At 44.9% G+C, this 22,963-nt stretch overlaps 1 protein-coding gene across 1 annotated transcript in view; it reads left to right on the top strand.

Annotated features, from left to right (window-relative positions):
- Window positions 1-17,420: 17,420 nt before the first annotated feature.
- Window positions 17,421-22,963, top strand: part of mettl22 (methyltransferase 22, Kin17 lysine) — a gene marked incomplete at both ends in the record, with an annotated part of 103,464 nt that continues 97,921 nt past the window's right edge. Inside the window, one exon of the mRNA XM_084334521.1 lies at window positions 17,421-17,526. Within this exon, the coding sequence (XP_084190647.1) occupies window positions 17,421-17,526 (106 nt within the window). The remainder of the gene's footprint in view (window positions 17,527-22,963) is intronic.

The raw sequence follows: 22,963 nt of genomic DNA, 5'->3' as shown, positions 1-22,963 counted from the left end.
CAGCTTCCTGGAGCCGTTTCCTTCCCTGGGTTGAGTACTCCATCAATTCCATGGTCAGTTCCGCCACCGGCCTCTCACCATTTGAAGTTTCCCTGGGCTACCAACCCCCTCTTTTCCCCGCACAGGAGACGGAAGTGGCAGTTCCCTCCGTGCAGGTCCACCTCGACCGCTGCCGACGGGTCTGGGAGATCACCAGGACCGCGCTGCTCCGGACATCTGAGCGCGCCTGTCGTGGGGCCGACCGGCGCCGGGTTCCTGCGCCGACTTACCACCCTGGGCAGAGGGTGTGGCTCTCCGCGAAGGACCTCCCGCTTCGGTCCTCGGCCAAGAAGCTTAACCCCCGTTTCGTCGGACCTTTCGAGGTCCTGAAGGTACTCAGTCCGGCGGCCCTGCGTCTGAAACTTCCTGCGTCCATGCACATTCACCCCGTTTTCCATGTCTCCCGGGTCAAGCCCGTCTCCCTCAGTCCCCTGATGCCTCCAGCTCCTGATCCTCCGCCTCCCGAGATGGTGGATGGTCACCCCCAGTGGCAGGTCCGCCGGTTGATGGGCGTTCGACGGCGGGGTCGGGGGTTCCAGTACCTGGTGGACTGGGAGGGTTACGGCCCTGAAGAGCGGAGCTGGGTCTCCCGACAGCTCATCGTGGATCCCGGCTTGATCACTGACTTCCATCATGCCCATCCTGACGAGCCGGGTCGGCCTGGTCGCCGGGTGGCTCCCGTGGAGGGGGGGGTACTGTGAGGTTTTTGTCCGTTGCTCACCTACTCGCTCTGTTCCTTTAAGCCTACTCGCTCTGTTCCTTTAAGCCTACTCGCTCTGTTCCTTTAGTTTTCTGTTAATCAATTGCATTCCCCTATTCACACGCTTCTTCCCGTAGACGCCGTTTGATTGGTGCTCCCCCAACCACACGCTTGTCAATCTCATCCCGCAGCTGTCACAGCTTGTCAATTAAGCATTCCTTTGATTATATATACCCCGTTTCCCCATTCAAGTTTTGTTGGATCGTTTTGATATTTCATCAGCATTCGCCGTTCCTTCCTTGCCTGCTGTTTTTCCCTGTGCTTTGCCTCCCAGGATATTCAAGAAGTATTCCGCTTGGACAACCCGTTCCCCGTGGCGACGCGCTCGCCCTGTTGATCCTGCTCTCTTTACGCACAGCGCCTGGGTGAGTTTTGCAAGACTGTCTTTGACCCTATTCGTTTTTCGTGTGTTTTAGACACTGAAGATATCCTGCTTTTTGTCAGACTGTCACTCACCCAGTGTCAGCTTTTTGGATTGTTCATTGGGATAATATTTGCTTGAACATCGCTCACTGTGTGTGTTCACACCGAAGAGATTATCACTTGGATTATTATTGGGACTTCGCTCACTGTGTGTATTCACACCGAAGATACTGTCACTTGGATTATTATTGGGACTTCGCTCACAGTGTTTATTTGCACCGAAGATTCTATCACGTGGATTTGTGTTTGGGACATTACTCACAGTGTGTATTTACACCGAAGATTCAGTCACTTGGATTACTCTGTTTTGGGACAAGTCACTTCTCCTGTCACCTGCTCTGTTCCCAACTGTACTCTGAGCTAACCCGCTCCCTCTCTCCCTCTCTCCCTCTCGGTCCCGTTTACCACCTCGGAGAGCTGCCGAGAGGAATCTGCAGAGCGGCTCTGACGTCACCGTCTGCTTCCTCAGACGAACCATCCCGGGAGAAGCTGCAGAGCAGCAACATTCATCTATGCTTGTATCCCAGTCTTTGTTTGTTCTCTACCAAGTTTATGCAGCTATTTAGTGAAATAAAACAAGCCCTTGTTTTTGGCAACTCTGAAACAACTCTCTTTGTGTCGTAGCGTTTGGGGTCGGTGTCAAACCATAACATTACGATCCAACCAAAATGACGACCCCAGCCGACACAGAGAGAGTCAGAACAGCACTAGCTAATCAGATCGAGTTGACCAAGGATCACAGTCACCAACTAGAGAGGGCTGCGGCTGCGGTGCATGATCTCAGGGAACAGGTCCAGCCTATTCAAGGGTCCCTGGCCGCTCTGGCTGGACAACAGTCAAGTATACTCGGTCAGCTTCACACGCTGAGCGACACCGTTAACGCTTTAATTCCCTCACTTCCTTCAGGAGCATTCCCTGCAGCCCCAGCAGTTCCCACGCTTCCCGATCCCGCACCTCGGGAACCCCGTCTCTCCGTCCCACGGCTGTTCGACGGCAATCCCGAGGAGTGTGCCACATTCATCATGCAATGTGAGTTGGTTTTCCGTCATCAACCCAGTCGATTCACTTCTAGAGGAGCCCAAGTGGCCTATATGACAAACTTGCTTTCAGGCCGGGCTGCCCAGTGGGTCACTTCCTCCTGGGCAATGGATGCAGATTTTTGTTTCTCCTATCCAGACTTCGTGGCTGAGCTCCGCCGGGTGTTCCACCATCCAGCCCGTGGTCTGGACCCTGGAGCCCGGTTGGGTACCTTCCGACAGGGGAGCGGCGGGGTAACTGACTACGTCCTGGAGTTTCGACTGGCGGCGGTGGAGAGTGGATGGAACGACCCTGCACTTCGCCTAACCTTCTTGAGGGGGCTCAGTGACGCAGTCAGGGACCAGCTCGCTACCCGGGAGGAGCCTGACTCCCTCGAAGACCTGTTTAGCCTCGCCATCCGCATCGACGGACGCCTCCAGGAGAGAAGGCGTGAGAGGACCCGACTGTTACCTCCTGAGGGACCCCGGACCCCCCGTACTCATGACGTTACTGCTGGTCGCCCTGCCCTCAACACGACTGGTGGTAGCGTACCCTCCCGTTCGGTTCGCGAGGAGGAACCCATGCAGCTGGGACGCTCTCATCTGAGCCAGGTTGAACGTGAGGCGAGGTTCAGGTCCGGTCTCTGCCTCTACTGCGGAAGGGAGGGACACCGAATCTTCCAACTGCCCCACCCGGCTAAAAGACCAGGCTCGCCGAGACCCCGGGAAATCCTGGTGAGCCGTTTTTCCCATTCCCAGAGCCGCGCACCACCTGGCCATCTGATGAGCGTCACCCTGGCCTGGGCGGACCAACGAGCCACGGTGGAGGCACTCATCGACTCTGGGGCAGACGAGAATTTCCTCGACTTCGAGTTTGCTACCCGAGCCAACATTCCACTTGAGGACCTTGTGAGGCCTTTGGAGATCTTTGCATTGGACCAACACCGCCTGGCCGACATCTCTCAACGCACCTGCCCAGTCGTGCTGACCATAGCTGGGAACCACGTTGAGAGAATCCAGTTCCTTATCACCCGATCCCCTCTTGTCCCGGTGGTCCTGGGTAGGCCCTGGCTCGCGCTGCACGAGCCCCACATCGCCTGGTCCTCCGGTACCATCAAGGGCTGGAGCTCCTCCTGTCACGCCCTGTGTCTGCAGGCGGCGTCCTGTCCCCCGCCCCGGAGGCCCGCTGGTGAGTCGCCTCCGGACTCTTCATCCATACCTCCCGAGTACCACGACCTCTTGGAGGTTTTTAGTAAGTCCAGGGCTCAGGCCCTTCCACCCCATCGCCCTTACGACTGCGCAATCGACCTCCGCCAAGGGGCTCCCCTTCCCGGCAGCCGCCTTTACAGTCTGACCATTCCGGAGAAGAAGGCGATGGATCAGTACATCTCTGAGTCCTTGGAAGCAGGACTCATTCGGCCTTCCTCCTCCCCGGTGGCGGCCGGTTTCTTCTTTGTTGGGAAGAAGGACGGGGACCTTCGACCCTGCATCGACTATCGCCAGCTCAACGAGATCACCATCAAGAACAAGTACCCTCTTCCTCTCATGAACTCCACCTTCGAGCCACTCACCCAGGCTACCGTCTTTACCAAGCTGGACCTCCGGAGTGCCTACCATCTTGTCCGTATCCGTGAGGGCTGGCACATGCCGTTCGACTGGTCCCCAGCGGCATGTGCTGCGTTCCGCTCCCTCAAGAAGAGGTTCACTTCCGCCCCTATCTTGCTCCACCCTGACCCCAAGAGACAGTTCATTGTAGAGGTGGACGCCTCGGATACTGGACTGGGGGCTGTCTTATCCCAGCGTTCGCCTACGGACCAGAAGGTACATCCTTGCGCCTTCTACTCGCGTCGGTTCCTCCCTGCCGAGAGGAACTACGACACCGGCAATCGGGAGCTGCTGGCGGTCGTGGCTGCGTTGGAGGAGTGGCGTCATTGGCTTGAGGGGGCCGAGGAGCCTTTTACCATCTGGACGGACCACAAGAACCTGACGTTCATCCGCGCTTCCAAGCGCCTCAACGGTCGGCAGGCGAGATGGGCCAGTTTCCTCAGTCGGTTCGACTTCTCGCTGACTTTCCGTCCTGGTTCCCGCAACACGAAGGCCGACTCCCTGTCCCGGTTACACTCCAAGGGGGCTCCACCCTCTGAGGACCCGACTCCCATCCTCCCGGAGGCCAGGGTGGTTGGAGCCATCACCTTGGGCATCGAGGGGGTGGTTAGGCGTGCCCTACGCTTCCAGCGTGCTCCAAGCAACGTTCCGATTCATCGTCTCTTCGTCCCCGACTCTGTCCGGTCCCGGGTGCTGCTATGGGGCCATACCAGCCGGTTCGCCTGCCACCCGGGCGTCCATCGCACGTTCTCCTTCCTGGCTCGTCGTTTCTGGTGGCCCACCATGCGGAACGACATCAAGGAGTTCGTATTGGCCTGCGCGGTCTGTGCCCGCAGCAAGGCCTCGCACCAGGCACCCTCCGGGCTTTTACAGCCACTTCCCGTTCCGAGCCGTCCTTGGTCACATGTGGCGCTAGACTTCGTCACAGGTCTTCCCTCCTCCCAGGGGAACACTTGCCTTCTGACCGTGGTGGATCGATTCAGCAAGGGGGTTCACCTCGTGGCCCTTTCCAAGCTTCCCTCGGCGGCCGAGACGGCGGACCTCCTGACTCACCACGTGTTCCGCCTTCATGGTTTTCCCCAGGACATCGTCTCTGACCGGGGGCCCCAGTTCACCTCCCAGGTATGGCGGGCTTTTTGCAAGGGATTGGGGGCGACGGTCAGTGTTTCCTCTGGTTATCATCCCCAGACTAACGGACAAACGGAGAGGATGAACCAGAGCGTGGAGTCTGCTCTTCGGTGTGTGGCAGCCGAGAGACCAGCTTCCTGGAGCCGTTTCCTTCCCTGGGTTGAGTACTCCATCAATTCCATGGTCAGTTCCGCCACCGGCCTCTCACCATTTGAAGTTTCCCTGGGCTACCAACCCCCTCTTTTCCCCGCACAGGAGACGGAAGTGGCAGTTCCCTCCGTGCAGGTCCACCTCGACCGCTGCCGACGGGTCTGGGAGATCACCAGGACCGCGCTGCTCCGGACATCTGAGCGCGCCTGTCGTGGGGCCGACCGGCGCCGGGTTCCTGCGCCGACTTACCACCTTCGGTCCTCGGCCAAGAAGCTTAACCCCCGTTTCGTCGGACCTTTCGAGGTCCTGAAGGTACTCAGTCCGGCGGCCCTGCGTCCATGCACATTCACCCCGTTTTCCATGTCTCCCGGGTCAAGCCCGTCTCCCTCAGTCCCCTGATGCCTCCAGCTCCTGATCCTCCGCCTCCCGAGATGGTGGATGGTCACCCCCAGTGGCAGGTCCGCCGGTTGATGGGCGTTCGACGGCGGGGTCGGGGGTTCCAGTACCTGGTGGACTGGGAGGGTTACGGCCCTGAAGAGCGGAGCTGGGTCTCCCGACAGCTCATCGTGGATCCCGGCTTGATCACTGACTTCCATCATGCCCATCCTGACGAGCCGGGTCGGCCTGGTCGCCGGGTGGCTCCCGTGGAGGGGGGGGGTACTGTGAGGTTTTTGTCCGTTGCTCACCTACTCGCTCTGTTCCTTTAAGCCTACTCGCTCTGTTCCTTTAAGCCTACTCGCTCTGTTCCTTTAGTTTTCTGTTAATCAATTGCATTCCCCTATTCACACGCTTCTTCCCGTAGACGCCGTTTGATTGGTGCTCCCCCAACCACACGCTTGTCAATCTCATCCCGCAGCTGTCACAGCTTGTCAATTAAGCATTCCTTTGATTATATATACCCCGTTTCCCCATTCAAGTTTTGTTGGATCGTTTTGATATTTCATCAGCATTCGCCGTTCCTTCCTTGCCTGCTGTTTTTCCCTGTGCTTTGCCTCCCAGGATATTCAAGAAGTATTCCGCTTGGACAACCCGTTCCCCGTGGCGACGCGCTCGCCCTGTTGATCCTGCTCTCTTTACGCACAGCGCCTGGGTGAGTTTTGCAAGACTGTCTTTGACCCTATTCGTTTTTCGTGTGTTTTAGACACTGAAGATATCCTGCTTTTTGTCAGACTGTCACTCACCCAGTGTCAGCTTTTTGTATTGTTCATTGGGATAATATTTGCTTGAACATCGCTCACTGTGTGTGTTCACACCGAAGAGATTATCACTTGGATTATTATTGGGACTTCGCTCACTGTGTGTATTCACACCGAAGATACTGTCACTTGGATTATTATTGGGACTTCGCTCACAGTGTTTATTTGCACCGAAGATTCTATCACGTGGATTTGTGTTTGGGACATTACTCACAGTGTGTATTTACACCGAAGATTCAGTCACTTGGATTACTCTGTTTTGGGACAAGTCACTTCTCCTGTCACCTGCTCTGTTCCCAACTGTACTCTGAGCTAACCCGCTCCCTCTCTCCCTCTCGGTCCCGTTTACCACCTCGGAGAGCTGCCGAGAGGAATCTGCAGAGCGGCTCTGACGTCACCGTCTGCTTCCTCAGACGAACCATCCCGGGAGAAGCTGCAGAGCAGCAACATTCATCTATGCTTGTATCCCAGTCTTTGTTTGTTCTCTACCAAGTTTATGCAGCTATTTAGTGAAATAAAACAAGCCCTTGTTTTTGGCAACTCTGAAACAACTCTCTTTGTGTTGTAGCGTTTGGGGTCGGTGTCAAACCATAACAGTACAGCAGTAAGCCTTAGTTTGCACAGTAAATTATGGCCAATTCGTTTTATATTGTTTAATAGTTAAATAAATAAATAGATAAATGAAGCAATTTCTTTTTTTATCCCCCCCCCCCACACCGAAAATCGTACGTACCGAACCGTGGATTTTGTGTACCGTTACACCTCTAGTAAGCATATATGTGAATAGAATAGAAGTACTTAACCCAGCAATGAAACCACGGACAGAAGACGGTAAGGAGCCGATCCATTGCCTCGTGGTGCACGTAGAACAGTCACTGCAATCTTGGCCAAGACCCCGAGACATCCACCACCTTGGTCCGCACTAAGAGACGAGCACTCAGAGAGATGGGGGGCGTTGGGCGTTAGAGAGTTCCCATGTTTGTAGTGGGTGGAGATGGAGCAATAAATACATGTAGTGAGCATATGCATACATGGTGAAAGTAGAATCATAGTATATAAGAATTTTGCAATTGAGTAATAGATAGAACTACTGCAGGCGTATGGATACAGGATGAGATACAAGACAGGAAGCATTTGAACCTTTTATTTTTTTAAATATATTATAATTAGCATTTTACAATGAATAAAAAAAAATGTCCCCCTCCCTCCCTCCCTCCCACCCCCCTTGAGACATATCTCCGTTAGTATGCCCCATTTGCAGCGTACGCATTTATAAATAAATAAAAAATAAATAATAATTGGGACAAAGTCAAATGACAAATAACCCTAACCCGTGGTGAAAATCCGCCTAAAATATATACCTAGGTAAATAAAATATTGCTCCACTTCTACAAGGCCATTTGCATATTCTTGGTATCTAGGGACATCTATGGACCTCAGGGAACGTAGTCAGTGTCAGAAATATTGTGTCTATTACTAGGCTTGCTTAAATTGTGAAGAAACAAGGAGAATATGAATGAAGATTTTTCTTTGCATCTTTGACAGTGAATAACACCATTCTAATAATGACCAAACATTAAAAACTGCCACTGATCTCGTTCAGTACCTTCTTGAGATCATGTGTACAAAAAGAATCTAAGGAAATTAATAAAGGGAAGATGATTAAACCGAAGGTTCTGTAGATACAGTACTGAATTCTCCCATCCGGACCAATACCATTCGAAATATTATTATAGAATAGGAGGCGTATAAATTGCCTTATTATAGCCAATTCGCACATTTATATATATATTTACATAAATATACTGTAACATGGTTAAGCCTTTGAACATTAAGGCAACTTAAAGGAACACTCCCAACATTTTGGGAAATTAGCTTATTAAACATCTTCCCTGGAGTTAGACAAGAAGATGGATACCTTTTGTCTCTCAGCATGCATTGCATTAGGCTTAGGGAACACCTGGACCGTTAGCCTAGCTTAGCTTCATCCGTGGAAGTAGGTGCTACATTAAGCCTAGTTCCCAACAGTCACGAAATACACTCCAAATACAATACCTCTCCTATCTCTCCTCTGCTCTCTGCCTCTAGAAAGAGCAGAGGAGAGATAGGAGCGGTATTGTATTTGGATGTATTTCGTGACTGTTGGGAACTAGGCTTAATGTAGGACCTACTTCCAGTGATGAAGCTAAGCTAGGCTAACGGTCCAGGCGTTCCCTAAGCCTAATGCATGCAGAGAGACAAAAGGTATCCATCTTCTTGTCTAACTCCAGGGAAGATGTTAAATAAGCTAATTGCCCAAAATGTTGGTTTAAAAAACATGCCAGAAAAAAATATCAAAAAAAATCAGGGGTGCCCAGTTTTGTAACCGGTGCCACCAGCTCTGCCTGGGGCCTGCTTCAGATGTTCCGAAATTGCAGCCTTGACCTCTACCTCATTGGTGCTGTGCAGAGTCATCACAGCCTCTGTAATGTAAGACAAACAGGCTTACTTTTTGACTGAATGATCTCATATCCCAAAGCACACCAATGGATTTCTAGCATTGACAATTCCTTGTTTCAGATCCAAAGTCATTACACAAATTGTGGCTTGCCTACTGTTGACATTTTTTAAATTCCGTTATCTGTTCCAACATACCCAATATGACACGGTAGAGGGCAGTCTCTTTAAAGGCCCTCTTGTTTCGAAGACCACCCCCCTTTAAATTAAAACTGGACATGACTGCATTGGTCATGAGTCTGTAAGAGAAAGCCATGACAATAATAATTCAAGCAATTCAACAAGTGACTAGTCAAAACAAATAAAAAAAATTGAAGGGAAAAGCTGTACTAGGACTACAAGAGTATCACCAGTTTCATAAAACCCCTTCCTCCCATTGTTTTTTGTTGCATGATGATCATGAACACATTTATTATGCATTGTATTTTTTGTTTAAATGTCAACATCATCTGTCCATCCTCAGTACATTTATTATCAATATAATATACGCGTCTGACTTCATCTGGTCTTTACAAACATAAACACAGAAAGTGAGAACGCATGCCTGCCTGCCTCAACCTGCATCTTTGTACATGCATATAAATACCTGTCCATCATCTTATTCGTGCAGTCACGGACACTCTTTCCCCCGATCCCCGCCAATGTGGATATCTGAATAAGAAAAAACCAAATGACATGTATATTAATGTAACATCATGTACAATACAATTTAAATCCTTTGAACATATGAGTCAGTAATCCCTATACTAGGAAAAAAAATTTAAGTCACCATTTTTGTCCTGATGTCCGCCCTCCCAAGGTCCTCCTCAAGCAGGTTGAATGCCTCCTCTGTCTGGCAGGGGTGTATGTCCACCCTCCCATCAGGATGAATCTCTTTGTGGAGTTTCTTTATCTCATCCTTTATTTCCAGGAGGGTCTCCATCACCTTCCTCTGGAACCCTGATATAAATGACAATTATTAGTTAAATGTAGTGAAAACATTCCGTACTTCAAATAACCGCAAATATTGTGCAAAACAACTCAAACCGTTTGTGACTGAGGGCGTTTTAATGTATTCTCCCATACTTCACAGAGGAATAAACTCAAATTACATGCTAAGATTTTATCACTGTTAGTTGTTGAAACAACGGTCACCAGTGTCTCTGCATTTTTACCCAACTGTAAGAATGTTTACACCAGCAATAACTTATAATATGGTAAATTCTATTTATAATCTTACTCTTTTCAGGCAGAGGAAATTTGTCTCTCCTGGGAGTGGGCCTCGTCTGGGGTACATCTGAAACAAGTACAGAATATTTCTGTGACATGCTACAGAAGCTTCAATACACGGACCGTGCGTTTATGCATGAATCACAACCTTCCCACGATACATGTCGGGGAAATCTGTAATGTAATTTGATAACATACCTCGACGGGTGCTGGTCCTTGTAGGTGTAGCAGAGGGCGTGTTAGTGTTATGGACGAGCACTGTTTGAACGAGAATGAAGGATGTTGCAGAATAAATTACCTTCAAACAATATTATCTTTTATGCCGCAGGGAAATCTGTAATGTCATTTTGGTTAACATACCTCGATGGGTGCTGGTCCTTGTAGGTGTAGCAGAGGGCAACTGACGCACTGTTTGAACGAGAATGAAGGATGTTAAAGGGTTGTAGTACTTCTCAATATGACAGACCGTTTTCACACAAAATATTTTTGTATTACCTTCATGGCTCTGTGTCCTACTAGGAGGAGGAGTGGGCCTTTTACCGGGTGGGTCTGAAACAAGTAAACAAATAAATAATAATAATAATAATAATAATAATAATAATAATAATAATAATAATAATAATAATAATAATAATAATAATAATAATAATAATAATAATAATAATAATAATAATAATAATAATAATAATAATAATAATCATCATAATCATAATAATAATAATAATAATAATAATAATAATAATAATAATAATAATAATAATAATAATAATAATAATAATAATAATAATAATAATAATAATAATAATAATAATAATAATAATAATAAATAAATGACCTTCAACTAAAAGCATACTTTTGTAAAATCACACATTTGTCAACCATTTTTTCTTTTTTTTAATAACACTTGTAGTACCTGGTGTTGAGGTGTATTGGGGATATGCGTCAATTAATGTCAAGTCGTCTAGTGCTTATCAAAGGGAAAAGGAAAGGTGTTATTTTACAGTGATAAGTGATCAAGCAGACAGCACACTCATGAGGCTTCAAATAAAAAATGTCTTACGGGTAGCGGTTGACATGTCCAACGACTACACCGAACTGGAAGTGTCGTCTGGGCCAAAAAATAGAAAAAAGGAAAATTACATAAATGTTCAGCTTTCATCAGGAACAAGTAGTATGAGATCAAAAAAAGCCACATGAGATTTTCAGAATATTAACTCATTAATTCTTACATTGTTCAGGTGCCGTGGCAAAAAGGTCCATGGAGAAAGGCTCCACTGCTTTGGGTGGGGCAGGGAAGACAACACCTGTAATGACAACGACATGACAATGACGCTAATGTTCCTGAACATTTGAAAGACTTACAGAACTTAATAAATCAATGGATTACTCATACGTTTCTTCGGTGGAGATGACGCAGAAGACGAAGTCCCTAATGACATATCTAAGAGTAAATGGACAAGAAAGATGGTCTTATGTTCAACAGTTATAACTCTAAAATAGACAAGCTAAAAAATAGAATAAGAAAAACGTACAATAAGAAAAACGTACCATAGTCGGTGTAGTTTTTTGGTATTCTTTCCCGTGAGGACACCCGTTGAGACATGGTAGGTAGCCTTGGTAAGTAGCCTGTATAGTAGCTGGTCCCTACTGCATCCAGCTCTTGTGCTAAGCTAGGCTAGCTGCTTCCTACTGCTTCCAGTCCTTGTGCTAAGCTAGGCTAGTTGCTCCCTACTGCTTCCAGTCCTTGTGCTAAGCTAGGTAGGCTAGCTGGTCCCTACTGCTTCCAGCCCTTGTGCTAAGCTATAGGCTAGCTGCTCCTTACTGCTTCCAGTCCTTGTGCTAAGCTAGGTAGGCTAGCTGGTCCCTACTGCTTCCAGCCCTTGTGCTAAGCTAGGCTAGCTGCTCCCTACTGCTTACATTCCTTGTGCTAAGCTAGGCTAGTTGCTCCCTACTGCTTCCAGTCCTTGTGCTAAGCTAGGCTAGCTGGTCCCTACTGCTTCCAGCCCTTGTGCTAAGCTAGGCTAGCTGCTCCCTACTGCTTCCAGTCCTTGTGCTAAGCTAGGCTGGTTGCTCCCTACTGCTTCCAGTCCTTGTGCTAAGCTAGGCTAGCTGGTCCCTACTGCTTCCAGCCCTCATGCTAAGCTAGGCTAGCTGCTCCCTACTGCTTCCAGCCCTTGTGCTAAGCTAGGCTAGCTGCTCCCTACTGCTTCCAGTCCTTGTGCTAAGCTAGGCTGGCTATCTGGTCCCTACTGCTTCCAGTCATTGTGCTAAGCTAGGCTAGCTGCTCCCTACTGCTTCCAATCCTTGTGCTAAGCTAGGCTAGTTGCTCCCTACTGCTTCCAGTCCTTATGCTAAGCTAGGCTAGCTGGTCCCTACTGCTTCCAGCCCTTGTGCTAAGCTAGGCTAGCTAATAATTTAGGAAAAAACGGTCAAATAACAGTGTTTCACTGCTGAACTTTAAGTGCTGTCACTTAATTGAAGGTGTTTCATCTTAAATGTAGGAAAAACCTGTTAAATAACAGTGTTTCACTGCTGAACTTTGAGTTCTGTCACTTAATTGAAGTGGTTTGATTGTAATAATAATGGGAAAACCTGTAAAATAACAGTGTTTCACTGCTGAACTTTAAGTGCTGTCACTTAATTGAAGGAGTTTGATTGTAATAATTATGGGAAAACCTGTAAAATAACAGTGTTTCACTGCTGAACTTTAAGTTCTGTCACTTAATTGAAGGTGTTTCATCGTAAATGTAGGAAGAACCTGTGAAATAACAGTGTTTCACTGCTGAACTTTGTGTTCTGTCACTTAATTGAAGGGGTTTGATTGTAATAATAATGGGAAAACCTGTAAAATAACAGTGTTTCACTGCTGAACTTTAAGTGCTGTCACTTAATTGAAGGAGTTTGATTGTAATAATTATGGGAAAACCTGTAAAATAACAGTGTTTCACTGCTGAACTTTAAGTTCTGTCACTTAATTGAAGGTGTTTCATCGTAAATGTAGGAAAAACCTGTGAAATAACAGTGTTTCACTGCTGAACTTTAAGTTCTGTCACTTTATTGAAGGAGTTTGATTGTAATAATTTAGGAAAAAACTGTCAAATAACAGTGTTTCACTGCTGAACTTTAAGTTCTGTCACTTAATTGAAGGTGTTTCATCTTAAATGTAGGAATAACCTGTGAAATAACAGTGTTTCACTGCTGAACTTTGTGTTCTGTCACTTAATTGAAGGGGTTTGATTGTAATAATAATGGGGAAACCTGTGAAAAAACAGTGTTTCACTGCTGAACTTTAAGTTCTGTCACTTTATTGACGGAGTTTGATTGTAATAATTATGGGAAACCTTGTAAAATAACAGTGTTTCACTGCTGAACTTTAAATTCTGTCACTTTATTGAAGGAGTTTGATCGTAATTTTTTTAAATACTGAAAGTTGCCTTATTTTCACATACAGTAAAATGATGAGTATCGTATGTGTTTTTACATACAATTCAATGTAATTTAACATTCAACACAATTAAGCAAATACATAAAAGAATTACCTGTAGAATAACTGAAGGTTTTTACTGTTTTTTTATTATATTATTCTCTTTTTTAACATTATTTAACATTACATTTAAAGTTTAACAGCAAAAAAACAGAAAGTTGCCTTATTTTCACATACAGTACAATGATGTATATTCTAGGTGTTTTACATGTAATTTAACATTCAAGACAATTAAGCAATGGAATAATCCTGTAAAAAAAAGATAATTTCTTATTAAATCAATTTACAGATTACAACCTTTATTTAATGGTTAATATTTGTATTAAAGGTTATTTACTGTATTTCTATGGCATTTACTGTATTTTTATGGCATTTACACTTAAAGTAGGAAAACAAAAGTAATCTGTAAAATAATACATTTTTTTAAGAGTGTAGGTCCTGCAACGCTTGTTATAAACGTCCTGAAGAGTGGGAAGCCCACCAATGGCCCCCAATGGCCACCACACAACCCAACGTGAGATAGATAGATGCTACTACCCTACCACATGGCCCCCAATGGCCACCACAACCCAACGTGAGACAGGCAGCAAGAGCAGCATATCACCAGGGTTATCAAGTGGGCATCTTCCTTCACTGGTGTTTCATCAAGTTAGGCTCACGACACCTCAACGTTGCCGTCTCTGAACACAGTGGACATGTGACAGGTCCCCATCTACCCACTGGTTAAGGTTCTGTGGTGATAATAATAATAATAATAATAATAATAATAATAATAATAATAATAATAATAATAATAATAATAATAATAATAATAATAATAATAATAATAATAATAATAAAATTAATAATAAACTTTATTTGTATAGCACCTTTCATACAGAAACTGCAGCTCAAAGTGCTTCACAACAGAAAAAAGACAGGCATAAAATGAGCACATGTAACGGAGGTACCGCAGTATATCCACAGTCACGGGTACAAGTAGTGACGTGGCTGTGGATGGTAAGCGGTACTGCAAGTAAAACTCACTCCCCAGAGGCATCCAGACCCGGAAGCAAGAAGTGAATTCACTTCTTGCTTAGTGGTCTGTGATGCCGCCCGCGACGTCCGGGATTCAACTCCCACTCAGGGCGATCCCAACAGGGGTTGAATCGACTAAACACAACGCAGACAAGATCACACCAGCTACCCAACCCCTACCCAACCCCCCCCCCCACCTCCAATGTACAGCCCCACCCCACCTACCCAACCTTCCCCAATGCACAGTTTCTATGTCAAATGTATATACTCTTCTTCTGGATTTTTTTAGTATCACAAACAGTACTGTATTTGAAAATCTGGTATGTCATAAATGTATAGATGTAGCAGTACTGTCTATCTGTATGTCATGTGTGTCATATGATGAATTGAAAATGGGGGACCCTGATGGAAACAAGACGAAAGTCTTTCTCAGGTCTGCATCCTCTTAACAATTGTATGTATTGAGCTGTACTGTACTGTACCCATTCTGCAATCTGTTAATAAACTTTTCAATCAATCAATCAATCACATGTGGTGCCGTTAGACCCGGATGCCCTGGGTGGAGTGAGTTTAGGGGGGTGAGTGTAATGGACAGAGTAAAATAGTGCTACAGTACAATCAACAGCGGAGTGTATTAAAAGGCTATATGAAGGGGTACTTTTTAGATAATTTCTTTTTTTAAGAGATCTAGCTCTGTGAGTCTGCCTCAGGGCAGCTCTGGCTGCAATTGTAGCTTACCACCACCGGTATGACTGTGTAATGTATGAACGAATAATGGACTCTGTGAAGCGCTTTGAGTCAGAGAAGAGCGCTATATAAATCCAATCCATTATTATTATTATTATTATTATTTAGCTTCCCTAATGTCCATAGGTAATGTGTTCCATAACTTTGGTGCATATAGTTTGCAAAGGCTGCATCCCTGATTCGCTTTAGGCTGTGGTTTGGAAGGGAGCATGTCTATGTTCCCCGGGTCCTATGTTCCCCGGGTTCTATGTTCCCCGCTTTGATTGATTGATTGATTGATTGAAAATTTTAGACCACCAGCCCTAATTCCAAACTCTAACCTTAAACAGTTCGAAAGAGGGCCTAAGCTTAACCGTTCGAAACAAGGTGGACATTAATAATTAATAAAATAATAAAAAATTATAACATTTTCAATCTATTAATCAATCAAAGCGGGGAACATAGAACCCGGGGAACATAGGACCCGGGGAACATAGGGATGATCCCGTTTGGAACCTTCAATAGACCAGTAGTATGATGGCAGCACATCATAAGTAGCCCCTATTAATAATTGTACAGTGTATGATTTTCCTCGATATTCCACAGATCCCTCCAGCTAATCTTCCTCTCCTCTACACTTTCCTTCCTCTCTTCTGTGGGACCTGGCTTCTCATTTGATTGATTGATTGATTGATTGATTGAAAACTTTATTAACAGATTGCAGAATGGGTACAGTACAGTACAGCTCAATACATACAATTGTTAAGGGGATGCAGACCAGAGAAAGACTTTCGTCTTGTTTACATCAGGGTCCCCCATTTTCAATTCATCGTAACATATGTGACATACATGACATACCGATAGACAGTACTGCTACATCTATACATTTATGACATACCAGATTTGCAATTACAGTACTGTTTGTGATACAAAAAGAGTCCAGAAAGAAAAAAGTATATACATTAGACGTAGAAACTGTACATCATTTGGTTATTTTGCATGCATACTAGTCATGCATCCATTCCACATATTTTTTTGTACTGGGTGCAGCCTTTTTTCTCTTTTGGTTTATGTGTATGTAACTGTTTGCATTATGTCACTTTTATGGATCACTGTCTGCTTGTAACTTTAAGACTGTGTCAGTCAGCTATGAGCTGCTCCATTCGAGCTAGGAACCTGTCGTGTCACCGCTTGTTCTCCATTTGTTGTCAGGACACTAAAACATGTCGCACCCAATGTTGGAAAGTCATCGTTGACTTGTAAGTATCTTTATGGTCGTGACTCGTGAATGAATATTGTGACCATATATTTCAAATATGGAATATAGCTTTTTTAGCTTTTGTGTATTTCACTTCTGAGTGTTCGATTCTCATTGTTTTTAACGCTATAATAACGTTGTATTTATCATCAGCCACGTAACGTTAGCAGAGCTGAAGAGCTTAGATAGCCCCGCCCCCTCCCATGGTCTACGCACGCGGACAGCGCATACGTTTTACAGTCAGACAGACTCATACAGTATACGACGTATATGTATAATATGTATGTATATAACAGTATAGAGAGTTCACGTTCTGTCACCATAGCGCACGCTACGATACCATAATATACCCAGCCAACTGACTCTAGTCTCTACATGTCCTTGCTCTCTACACCGTGTCTGTCCTTGCTCTCTACACCGTGTCTGTCCTTGCTCTCTACACACTCGTTTGAATATCGTATATGTCACAAATGTAACAGTACTAAATACCTGTATGTCATGTATGTCCCTATGCCCTAAATGTCATGTATGTTGTGTATGTCATAAATGTCACTGAATTGAAAATGGGGGACCCTGATGTAAACAAGACAAACGTCTTTCTCTGGTCTGCACTGCATCCCCCTAACAATTGTGTGTATTGAGCCATACTGTATTTTGTACCCATTCTGCAATCTGTTAAATAAAGTTTTCATTCATTCATTCATTCATTCATTCTCTACACCGTGTCTGTCCTTGCTCTCTACACCCTGTCTGTCCTTGCTCTCTACACCCTGTCTGTCCTTGCTCTCTACACCCTGTCTGTCCTTGCTCTCTACACCCTGTCTGCCCTTGCTCTCTACACCCTGTTTGTCCTTGTTCTCTACACCGTCGTGTCTGTGCTCTCCAGGCAGCATCAGACGTGGTTGTCGAGGTCATGCAGGGAATCATCTTCCACCATGACACGGTGCTATCGGACGTGCACCTGCTGCTGCCCACCAAGCGCCACCTCATGGCCCGTCTCAACAGAGTAGGACAGCCAGGTGTGTACAAACTGTCTGGGACGTCTGTACATGAGTGTGTGTGTGTGTGTATATATAGCTTATTTTAATATGTGACCCCCCATGCACCACCTGTTTCAACTTGCAGCACAGATTCTCAATCACTCAAATAACACTCTCTACATTAGGAATATAATTTGCTGTCATGAACAATCCGGCAATTCTTGGCTGACAGGTCTGAGTTGTATAATAATAATATAATGACCTCACTGACCAAGAGGCAGACATAATCATTTAGTTGGAATACCGTTATACATATTGTCTGTCTCCCATCAACACGGTTAAATTAGCATAATCCCTGGATTATGAAAGTAAACAATTGCTTTGTTATGCTAGGTTTGTTTGTTTACAAGGTACTTGTAAAATGATTCAATAGCTTTATATTCGCTTAGGCTATATCATACATTTCAGAGTTAAATGGTGAGTTAAACGCTGAAGCAGTGAGCAGAGCTGCCATTGTGATCACATTATGACAGAACCTCGCTGCCTACGGTGATCCTGATGTTAAAAGATGGCATTTGGGGACCAGCCCTAGTTTGTGTTTCCATGACACCAAACAGTCTTGGAGAGAGTTTGATTGATTGGACATTTTATTAACAGATTGCAGAATGGGTACAATACAGTACAGCTCAATACGCACAATTGTTAAGGGGATGCAGACCCCTTAACAATCAGGGTCCCCCATTTTCAATTCATCATGACATTTATGACATACACAACATACATATATTCAGTACTGTTGCATCCAGACATTTATGACATAGATAAATATACAGTACTGTTTAAGAGACAGAGATCATAAAAGAAAATATATATTAGAGGGGGAAGAAACTGTACATTGGAGGGGGTTGGGTGGGTGGGTGGGGGTTTGGACATTTACTGGGGCCAGTTTCTAATTGCAGCCTCCTGTAGGTGCTCATTGAGAGCGGTTTTGAAGGAGGGTAGGTAGGGAGGGATTCACATTCCTTTACGGCTGTGGCATAATTGCGAAACGTGTTTAGACCCTTGTTTTAGCCGAATCTGGGTTGAACATGATTTGTGGAACTCCCTCTGGTGTTGTGGTCCTGGAATTCACTGAATGAATGAATGAATGAAAACTTTATTTAACAGATTGCAGAATGGGTACAATACAGTACGGCTCAATAAACCCAATTGTTAAGGGGATGCAGACCTGAGAAAGACGTTTGTCTTGTTTCCATCAGGGTCCCCCATTTTCAATTCATATAGACATTTATGACATACACAACATGCATGACATTTATGGCATAGGGACATATAGGTATTTAGTACTGATACATTTGTGACATAAACGGTATTCAATTATACAGTACTGTTACCCCTAGATCCTGACAGAGTATATACATATGAAGGGGAGGGGACTGTACATTAGGAGGGGGTGGGTGGGTGGGAGAGAGATATACATACGGCGGGGAGGGAATATATACATGCGGTGGGGAGGAGACTGTCTATTAGGAGGTGGTGGGGGTTTTGGGCATTTACGGTGGCCAGTTTCGAATTGCAGCCTCCCGTAGGTGCTCTTTAAGAGCGGTTTTGAATGTGGGTAGGGATTCACATTCCTTTACAGCTTTGGGTAGGGCGTTCCACATTGATGTGGAATAATTGCGAAACGTATTTAGTCCCTTGTTTGAGCCGAATCTGGGTTTAACATGATTTGTTGAGCTTCCTCTGGTGTAGTGGTTGTGGTATTCACTGACCTTTGGGAAGTATTTTGACATGTACATGGGTACCTTAGTCGTATAGTGTATCTTGTAGACCAGGCCCATTGCAAGTTGCTGTACTCTGTCGTCTACTCTAAGCCATGCTAGGTTGTCAAAGTGGGCAGGGGTGAGGTGGGTTCTGGGGGTAAGGTCAAGTAGTAGTCTGACCAGTTTGTTTTGTGATGTTTGTAATTTTGTTTTAATCGCCTTTGAGGTGCTTTGGTACCATGAGGTGCACGCATAGTCGTAGTGCCCTTGAATGAGTGCTCCTGCCAGAGTCTTCAGGGTATTCTTGTTTACCAGAGAGGAGATCCGGTACAAGAATCTAGTTAGTTGGTTGACTTTTTTTTATTACATTGGATGCCATTTTGTCACAGGAAAGATTTGCCTCTAGGATGGAACCCAGGTAGGTAACTGACCTTAGGTCAGTAGGTACTTCCCACTGACCTTTGGGAAGTATTTCAACATGTACATGGGTATCTTAGTAAGATGGGAATTGATAGGATTTTATCGATACGATTCCATTATCGATTCTGCTTATCGATTTGATTCTTTATCGATTCCCTTATCGATACCTGATCAATTTATAATTTAAATAAATAAATTGGAAATGCAACAGAACTAAGCTGGTTAGAATAACAACATGCAACTTGACATTTCTGATTGTCATTTATTGTTGAGCCCCCATGTCAGAAAAATACAAAAACTGTAAAAAATAAAACATTAACTATAGCCTACACTTAAATAAAATAATGTATTTGAGATTCTCTTAAAATGTATTTATTTTTTTTATTCTTAAACTAATTTAATCTATTGAATAACAGGTCGTTATTCCTCTGACTTCTGTCTCTCACTCACACACACACACACACACACACACACACACACACACACACACACACACACACACACACACACACACACACACACACACACACACACACACACACACACACACACACACACAGGATAATGAAAGACCCCCACCACCCCAATAACAGCCTGTTCCAGCTGCTGAGGTCAGGCAGACGCCTGCGAACCCCAGCTACTAGGACGGAGAGGCTTAGGCTAAGCTTCTTCCCCCAGGCCATCAGAGCCTTGAACAATGAACATTGAGAGACACAGAACTGAACTATCCACACACAAGCACACACAAGCACACACAAGACACGCACGCTGAGCACGCTCACACACTAGCAGCCACTTTAACACTCATGCCGCACACACGCACACTTATGGCCAGAGGAAAGGCCACTTTAAATTAGTAAAACAACAGGAACAGTGTATTGCACTACTAAAGCTACCTAGCATGTCCTATATGCTCTGTAAATACTATGTACAGATACCGAGATGGCACACCATGTTACCTGTTTATTGCACTGTTGTTTTTATTGGATTCTATTATATGTTGTACCACTGTATTTTATTGGATTCTATTATATGTTGTACCACTGTATTGCACATCGTCGCGGGCAAGACCAGCCGCATTTCATTGTATACCTGTATGCCGTGACAATTAAAACTCTTGACTTGACTTGACTTGAGAGCTCCCTCCCGGGCCCCTGTCCTCCTGTAAGGTTTTGGCTTGTATTGCTACACGGACACATTTGTATGTTGCACCACGGTACTTCCTGGCTTACAGAGTAGACTAGTAAACAAACACTCCGTCTCTTATTATATGTGAACTAAAGAGTACAAGGTTTACACAACAGCCCCCACCCGCTGTTTTATTGTATTTGTACCTGTACTGTCCGCTGTCAGCTGTTTATCTCTCTCTGTGAGCTTGATTAACTAGCGTTAGCTAGCGTTAGCTCCGCTGCTAATTTTAGCTCAACCTGAACTAAATCAATGACTAGGTCAGGGTTTCCGTTAGAATTTCTTTTTGCAGGTCTGAGTGTCCGGTAGATTTCAATCTACCGGACAAATGGGATAAATTCCGGTCAGAGTTTATTGAGCTTAAAAACAATTGATAGGCCTATATAAATAATGACATCATCAAGGCATTTATAATATTTTAACTTAAAACTAGGCTACTTTTGCGTATACAGTCATTAATATATTCCAAATAAAATAAGTCCCTCGAGACTTCGTGCTGCTGCCGACTTGAGGTGTCGGTGGGCAGTCTGCCCGACATTAATAAATAGCAGTCTGTTATAATCACATTTTTATGAGCTAACGAATTCCGTTATATTGGACATTTGTATTAATTATATCAAGCGAAGAACTGAGAAATTTGGCAGAGAGTGACGGCAACATTATCGTGGGTTTGCGTGATGACTCCACCTCCCAACCACTTGGTGCTGGTCATAATGTCCTGTAGTGTTGTCAAAAATATCGAAGTATCGATACATATCGATACTGAATATTTAAAACGGCTTCGATACTCATTTCCTGAAGTACCGATACTTTCTGCAGTATCGGTACCAGCTGGCGAGTGTTCTACAGCAAGTTGTTGACGCGCTCTTCAGAGCACGCTTGCCCCTCCGGCTGCTCCAGCCCTCCCCCTCACAGTCGCCGTCTTCAGTTTGTAAACAGAGCAGTGCAGAGCAGTGCAGTGGATCTCCATAAAGAAATAAAAGAGGTTTGTGACAGCTGCTCTTTCAACGTCACTGTGACTGAAGCATTAAACCACTAACTCTAGTTTAATACATGATACGTTGTCTACTGATGGCGCATAATATCAACCGCTGATTCGTTGTACGTTACAGCTATTAGCTAACGTTAGATAGCTACTGCTAGTCGTTCCTCTGTTAGCTTATGCTAGCTAGCCGGCTACCTTTATAATTACTGCATGGAAACGGAGTAACATTACGTTTAAACATTATGTCGAGGTCATACAATACTACACTCGACATGAGGTTAACGTTACCAGCCCCGGAGAAATCTCTCTCTCTCTCTCTCTCCACTCGACATGAGGTTAACGTTACCAGCCCCGGAGAAATCTCTCATACTACTCATTCATACTACACTAGTACATGTATGAACTCGACATAACGTTACCCCGTTTCCATGAAGTGTTTAATTAGCAGCAATCTTGTTGAAAATGTAACGTTAATAAATGCTCCGAGCATAGCTCCGGAGAAATCTCCGGAGATCTCTCTCTCTCTCTCTCTCTCTCTCTCTCTCTCTCTCTCTCTCTCTATGAGGTTAACGTTACCAGCCCGGAGAAATCTCTCTCTGATCTAAAGATAAACAAAGGGTTTTTAAAAGTGTATTTATCTTCTCGTATAGTACCAGAGAGAAGCTGAGGAGAATCAACCAGCAACAAAAGCAAAATTTGTTAAAAAAAAAAAATTATAATAATTTTTTTTTTTATTATATATTTTTTTGTATCAAAAGTATCGAAAGTATCGATACTTTTCAAGGTATCGTATCGAAGTCGAAATTCCAGTATCGTGACAACACTAATGTCCTGTGAAAATAATTCCCTCTAAGCACAATTTGATTATTTGAATTGTATTAAAATAGGCTAAAATTAAATAGCCTATGTGATCATTACATTTGTTTCATCGTTGCTTCACCAAGCAGCCCGTCTAATAATGACATCGCTGTTGTCAGCGCGACCTGGCTGCAGTTAGATTTACGTGAAGCATGGAGCTGCAGACACACAGAGCAGCGGTGTTTTTAGGTCCGGTCCGGTCTGGGCTCAGCAGCGCCCCCCACCCAACAGCTGAATTGCCAATGGCTGAATTGGAGTACTG

The sequence above is a fragment of the Notolepis coatsorum genome, assembly GCF_963971535.1.
Source record: "Notolepis coatsorum genome assembly, chromosome: 1".
NCBI lineage: Eukaryota > Metazoa > Chordata > Actinopteri > Aulopiformes > Paralepididae > Notolepis > Notolepis coatsorum.
The sequence above is the reverse complement of the archived record's forward strand: the minus strand, read 5'-3'. Positions and strand labels throughout refer to the sequence as shown.